The 7,548-nt window shown below is 46.8% G+C and overlaps 1 protein-coding gene across 3 annotated transcripts in view; it reads right to left on the reverse strand.

The window, feature by feature from the left end:
- The window catches only part of LOC115354949 (oocyte zinc finger protein XlCOF6.1-like), a 52,147-nt gene extending 44,599 nt beyond the window's left edge, over positions 1–7,548 (reverse strand). For 2 of the 3 annotated variants that reach the window (XM_030045506.1, XM_030045508.1), the window contains exon 1: positions 7,100–7,548. In XM_030045506.1, the coding sequence (XP_029901366.1) occupies positions 7,100–7,385 (286 nt within the window). In that variant the 5' untranslated portion in view covers positions 7,386–7,548. The remainder of the gene's footprint in view (positions 1–7,099) is intronic. The other variant, XM_030045509.1, reaches the window with a different exon arrangement.

Consider the following 7,548-nt stretch of genomic DNA (forward strand, 5'->3'; position numbering starts at 1 on the left):
GGCCAAGAAACACAAGGAATGGACATTAGACCAGTGGAAATCTGTGCTTTGGTCTGATGAGTCCAAATTTGAGATCTTTGGTTCCAACCGCCGTGTCTTTGTGAGACGCAGAAAAGGTGAATGGATGGATTCCACATGCCTGGTTCCCACTGTGAAGCATGGAGGAGGAGGTGTGATGGTGTGGGGGTGTTTTGCTGGTGACACTGTTGGGGATTTATTCCAAATTGAAGGCACACTGAATCAGCATGGCTACCACAGCATCCTGCAGCGACATGCCATCCCATCCGGTTTGCGTTTAGTTGGACGATCATTTATTTTTCAACAGGACAATGACCCCAAACACACCTCCAGGCTGTGTAAGGGCTATTTGACCAAGAAGGAGAGTGATGGAGTGCTGTGGCAGATGACCTGGCCTCCACAGTCACCGGACCTGAACCCAATCCAGATGGTTTGGGGTGAGCTGGACCGCAGAGTGAAGGCAAAGGGGCCAACAAGTGCTAAACACCTCTGGGAACTCCTTCAAGACTGTTGGAAAACCATTTCAGGTGACTACCTCTTGAAGCTCATGGAGAGAATGCCAAGAGTGTGCAAAGCAGTAATCAGAGCAAAGGGTGGCTATTTTGAAGAAACTAGAATATAAAACATGTTTTCAGTTATTTCACCTTTTTTTGTTAAGTACATAAGTCCACGTGTTCATTCATAGTTTTGATGCCTTCAGTGAGAATCTACAATGTAAATAGTCATGAAAATAAAGAAAACGCATTGAATGAGAAGCTGTGTCCAAACTTTTGGCCTGTACTGTATATATCTACACTATATTACCAAAAGTATTCGCTCACCTGCCTTTACTCATACTATGAACTGAAGTGCCATCCCATTCCTAACCCATAGAGTTCAATATGATGTCGGTCCACCTTTTGCAGCTATTACAGCTTCAACTCTTCTGGGAAGACTGTCCACAAGGTTGAAGAGAGTGTTTATAGGAATTTTTGACCATTCTTCCAAAAGCGCATTGGTGAGGTCACACACTGATGTTGGTCGAGAAGGCCTGGCTCTCAGTCTCCGCTCTAATTCATCCCAAAGGTGTTCTATCGGGTTCAGGTCAGGACTCTGTGCAGGCCAGTCAAGTTCATCCACACCAGACTCTGTCATCCATGTCTTTATGGACCTTGCTTTGTGCACTGGTGCACAGTCATGTTGGAAGAGGAAGGGGCCTGCTCCAAACTGTTCCCACAAGGTTGGGAGCATGGAATTGTCCAAAATGTTTTGGTATCCTGAAGCATTCAAAGTTCCTTTCACTGGAACTAAGGGGCCAAGCCCAGCTCCTGAAAAACAACCCCACACCATAATTCCTCCTCCACCAAATTTCACAGTCGGCACAATGCAGTCTGAAATGTACCGTTCTCCTGGCAACCTCCAAACCCAGACTCGTCCATCAGATTGCCAGATGGAAAAGCGTGATTCATCACTCCAGAGAACGCGTCTCCACTGCTCTAGAGGCCAGTGGCGGCGTGCTTTACACCATTGCATCCGACGCTTTGCATTGCACTTGGTGATGTGTGGCTTGGCTGCAGCTGCTCGGCCATGGAAACCCATTCCATGAAGCTCTCTGCGTACTGTACTTGGGCTAATCTGAAGGTCACATGAAGTTTGTAGCTCTGTAGCAATTGACTGTGCAGAAAGTCGGCGACCTCTTTGCACTATGCGCTTCAGCATCCGCTGACCCCTCTCCGTCACTTTACGTGGCCTACCACTTCGTGGCTGAGTTGCTGTTGTTCCCAAACGCTTCCATTTTGTTATAATAGAGCTGACAGTTGACTGTGGAATATTTAGGAGCGAGGAAATTTCACGACTGGATTTGCTGCACAGGTGGCATCCTATGACAGTTCCACGCTGGAATTCACTGAGCTCCTGAGAGCGGCCCATTCTTTCACAAATGTCTTGTTTCACAGTCTGCATGCCTGAGTGCTTGATTTTATACACCTGTGGCCAGGCCAAGTGATTAGGACACCTGATTCTGATCATTTGAATGGGTGAGCGAATACTTTTGGTAATATAGTGTATATATATATATATGTATGTATATGTATATGTATACATACATATAGATATAGATAGATAGATATGTATATAGATATATATAGATATATATAAAATACAATTTACAAAAACTGGGATTATAGTAACAGGAGAAGGCTACAGTGTGTCAATATTTCATTTAAAAAGGTTCAATTCATGACCCAAGAAGATGCTCATTGGACTCACGGGGAGATATTTCCATGAGAAAGTTCAAGAAATCCAAGGCAGCTCTTCTTGTTCATTAACAAGCCTTTATTAAAGGTAGCTTACGTGTAAAAAGTCTTTTTTTAATCGTGTAATTTTTTTATTTTTTTTTTTAAATCGTGTAAGCCACCTTTAATAAAGGCTTGTTAATAAACAACAAGAGCTGCCTTGGAATTTTTGAACTTTCTCACTGGGATTATAGTATTGCAGTACTGGACTTTAACAACTATGCACTTCCTGAAAATTGAGATTAATAAAGTTCAACTAAACTATAAAATTAAAAAGTAAGTGCATTGTCTATTATGTATTTATTTAACTAAGGGTTATACAATGATTCTGACAGCAGTGTCACCCTTCCATTCCTCAAACAGCAATTTTTGCCAATTCAGATTTACCACTGGATTCCACAGCATCTGAAAATATTCCATAAACAAGCAACAGTGTGTGTGGCACCGCGCGAGGTGGCAGCCTGTTGCAGCAGCTCCCGTGTGCGTCTTAGTTTTTTGTATTTTTCTATTGTAATTTCTGTACTGCCACCTGTACTTTTCTACCAGTCATTGTCTAATCACTAGTGACAACGACTTTTTTCTCGTTTTAAACTTTCGGGCCGTTTTTTAGACACTTTTTGTACTTATGGCAGCGGAGGGTCACAGATGCGACGGTGAGTGCATTGTTTACACTCGCGACCAGCTGATTGCGCTGCGTAAACCTGTGCTGCTCCCCGGAGCGAGGCCTGACATCCCGGAGGAGCTGCGGAGGAGGCGCCGGGGGTGCAGAGCTGGAGCCAAACTGAAGGCAAAGAAGAGGAGATTTCGCCCAGCGGTACCAGCTATTATCATGGGGAACGTGAGGTCTCTGGGGAATAAGACGGACGAGCTCGCCGCGCTGATTAAGACTCAGAGGGAATATCGTGAGTGTAGTGTGCTTTGTTTCACTGAGACATGGCTGCACTCGCACATCCCGGATCACAGCGTGGCGGCACCCGGCTTCAGCGTTGTTCGTGCGGACAGAGACGTTATTAGCAGCGGTAAGAAGAAGGGAGGAGGGATTGCACTGTATGTGAGTGAGAGGTGGTGTAATCCCGGACATGTGCATGTGAAGGAACGTCTCTGTAACCCGGACATTGAACTGTTTGCTGTGGGAATGCGTCCGTATTATCTGCCGCGGGAATTCACGTCCGCCATTGTGATCGCTGTTTACATCCCCCCATCAGCTGATGCGCCGACGGCCTGTGACGTCATCACATCCACGGTTGCCAGGGTACAGACTCAACACCCCAATGCCTTCACTGTTATTACTGGAGACTTTAATCATGTCTCACTGGACAAACTACTGCCAACCTTCCACCAGTATGTTGACTGCCCCACCAGAGAAAATAAAACCCTGGATCTGCTGTATGCAAACACCAGTGATGCATACAACACCACAGCCCTTCCTCCCCTTGGCAGATCAGATCACAACCTGGTCCTGTTAACCCCCAAGTATGTCCCCCTTGTTAAGAGGCAGCCTGTTCACACCAGGACGGTGAGGAGGTGGACTCAGGAGGCTGCTGAGGCACTGCAGGACTGCTTCGAGACAACAGACTGGGATGTACTCTGTGAGCCACACGGGGAGGACATCAATAACATGACGGACTGCATCACAGAATACATCAGGTTCTGTGAAAACACCACCATACCAACCCGGACTGTACGCTGCTACCCCAACAACAAGCCATGGATCACCAGCGACCTGAAAGCACTCCTCAACAAGAAGAAGAGGGCTTTCAGGTCTGGAGACAGAGAGGAACTGAGGAGAGTGCAGCACGAACTCAGGGAGAAATTGAGAGGGTGCAAAGATAGCTACAGGAGGAAGCTGGAGGCCAAACTCCAGCAGAACAATGTGAGGGATGTGTGGACTGGGATGAAACAGATCACCGGATGTAAAGGGAGACAAAGGCAACCATCAGGCAGCCTGCAGAGAGCCAACGAGCTGAACGTCTTCTTCAACAGGTTCAGCTCACAGCCGTCTGTCTCCCTCACACATCCAGACCCCCACACACCCCCACCGCATCCACCCCTCCCCCCTCTCCCCCCTGTGGTGAGTACTCCTGTGGAGCACCTCTCCTCCCCCTCCCCCTCTATCTCCTCCTCCACTGAAGACACCAGCTCCCTCACCCGCATGACTGTGACTACGGGCCAGGTTAGGAGACAGCTGGAGAGACTCCACCAGAGGAAAGCCGCAGGACCTGATGGTATCAGCCCCAGGATCCTGAGGACCTGTGCCAACCAGCTGTCTTCTGTCATCCAACACCTCTACAACCTGAGCCTGAGTCAGGAGAGAGTCCCGGTGCTGTGGAAGACGTCCTGCCTGGTTCCTGTCCCAAAAAAGTCGACTCCATCGGACCTCAATGACTACCGACCAGTTGCCCTCACATCTCATCTGATGAAGGTGCTGGAGAGGCTGGTCTTGGCCCACCTGAGGCCGCAGGTGAAGGAGCTGCTAGACCCTCTACAGTTTGCCTACCAGCCCCATTTGGGAGTTGATGACGCCGTCATCTACCTGCTGCAACGAGCTCATATGCATCTGGATGGTGGTGGCAGCACTGTGAGAATCACATTCTTTGATTTCTCCAGTGCTTTTAACACCATCCAGCCTCTGCTGCTGGGTGAGAAGCTGCGGGTGATGGGTGTCGACCCCTCCATTGTCTCCTGGATTACTGACTACCTGACAGGCAGGCCACAGTTTGTCCGTCTGGGCAGTGTTCTGTCTGACGCGGTGGTCAGTGATACAGGAGCTCCACAGGGGACTGTACTGTCCCCTTTCCTTTTCACCTTATACACCACAGACTTTCAGTACAACTCCGAGTCATGCCACCTGCAGAAATTTTCTGATGACTCGGCTGTTGTTGGGTGTATAAGTGAGGGAAGGGAAGGGGAGTACAGAGCAGTGGTAGATAACTTTGTGGAGTGGGCTGGACGCAATTACCTGAGGCTGAATGTCAACAAGACCAGAGAGATGGTGATTGACTTCGAGAAGAAGAGGATGGCTTCACAGTCACTGTGTATTCTGGGAGAGGATGTGGAGGAGGTGGAGGACTACAAGTACCTGGGCGTCAACATCAACAACAGACTGGACTGGAAATCCAACACCGAAGCTGTGTACAAGAAGGGGATGAGCAGACTCTACTTCCTGAGGAAGCTGAGATCCTTCAATGTGTGCAGCAAGATGTTGGAGATCTTCTATCAGTCTGTTGTGGCCAGCGTAATCTTCTTCGCCATGGTTTGTTGGGGGAGCAGCATCGGAGCCAGCGACACCAACAGACTCAATAAACTGATCAGGAGGGCTGGCTCTGTGATTGGCTGCAAACTGGACACTTTAGAGGCTGTGGTGGAGAGGAGGACACTGAACAAACTGTTAACCATCATGGATAACCCTGATCACCCTCTCCACCACACACTGGACAGACAGCGGAGCTCCTTCTCCAACAGATTGTTACAGCTCTGCTGTCGAAGGGACAGATACAGGAAATCATTCCTGCCACAAGCCATCACACTGTACAACAAATCACATCTGTCAGACAGAGACTTGCAACTGTCTGCTGTATAGTTCTGTTCTTAACACTGCATTACCAGCACCTTAACTGTTTTTGTACTTATTGTACATCACCCAGCACCTTTAACTGTGTATTTATTATCCATCAGCCAGCACCTTAACTGTTTTTGTACTTATTGTACATCACCCAGCACCTTAACTGTGTATTTATTATCCATCACTCAGCACCTTAACTGTTTATTTATTATCCATCACTCAGCACCTTAACTGTTTATTTATTATCCATCACTCAGCACCTTAACTGTTTATTTATTATTTATTATCTGTATATTACAGCCTAAGTTAATATACACTCACACTGTTTTTCAGACTGGAGGGGAAGTGGATTCCTTAAGAGGCTGAATCAAGGCGGTTAGTTCCTTGTCCCAGTCCCGGGCGTTCAGGTTCTGCCACTTGGTTCTTAGTCTCCTGGTTTCATACTAACTCTCCTTATCTATACAATCTATACAATCATGCATATACTTCAGCGCCATCTGTATATTGTCATGCTCATTCCATATGTATATTTTCACATCTCGTATCTCCTTTCCTTAGGTTACCCCTTATTGTATTTTTTTGAGTCTTTAGTCTTTATAGTCTCTATTGTATATTTTTAGCCTTTATTCTTTTTTTAGTTAACTTTATTGTATGTTTCTACTGTTGCTGCTGGAACACCAGAATTTCCCTGGTTGGGATCAATAAAGTATATCTATCTATCTATCTATCTATCTATCTATCTAACAACCTTTGTGGAAGTTTGTTTACAGTAACTATAGCCTATCTAGAGATTAAATCATCTTTGCTGTTACCCACAATGTTCGCTATTCACAGTGTGTGAATGCTTGCATGTTCCTCCTTATTCTGTGGAGTCAGTCAGCTGCGCCAGTGTTTCATGATCATTCAAGCCATTTTTGTATCTCTATAATGTAATGTGAATCATTCACTGAAACTTATAACTTGGTAATCATTCTTAGTGACTGACAGACCTCTGGAGGGCTCAGATTTTTGGTCTGCGTAGGGCCTTGGTCATGAGAACGATTATGGTAGCTGACAGCTAAATGCCACTCTTATTTGTAATAAGTGTTTAACTTAACAGCAATAGTGTTTGACTTAAATTTTCAGGATAGTTGCCATAACATTTATATGCCAGCAAGACTTTTGGCAGCAGTGCGTCTGGTGAAGTGTCTCCTGGCTAGCTCGTAGCAACAGCTGCTGGAACAGAGGACATTGCGGACTGACTAACCTGCCCTGTGCAGCTTGACTTCGGGGTTCAGAACGATGTTGAGCAGGTTCCTCTGGCGGCACATCTCTTTCTCTGACTGGTGAACTTTGTCCTCATATTCCGCTACGGTTTTCTCAAACAGCCCTAAAATCTCCTCCGCAGCCGCAGTTAGCCGCTGGTTGAGCAGCGTTCTGAGGTCCGGGATTTCAGCTGTTTCTTTTCTGGTTTCCAGAAACAGCAGAAAGTCTTCAGCAGCAGCGGTGATCCGCTCATGTACCGTCACCCTGAGCAGCTGCACGGCACACATTTTCCTGCTTTGCTGTCCACTTTAGCCTGAGTAGGAAAACAAAGAGCAAATAACCGCCTCCGTACTCTTTCTCCCACTCTCTTCTCCTTCAGATCTCGCGAGAGAAACAAGCAACCAGGTCAATGGGAAAAAAGGCAACCACAGCAACAAGGCCACCGTGCCC

Source organism: Myripristis murdjan, chromosome 23 (assembly GCF_902150065.1).
Source record: "Myripristis murdjan chromosome 23, fMyrMur1.1, whole genome shotgun sequence".
In the NCBI taxonomy this organism is placed as follows: domain Eukaryota; kingdom Metazoa; phylum Chordata; class Actinopteri; order Holocentriformes; family Holocentridae; genus Myripristis; species Myripristis murdjan.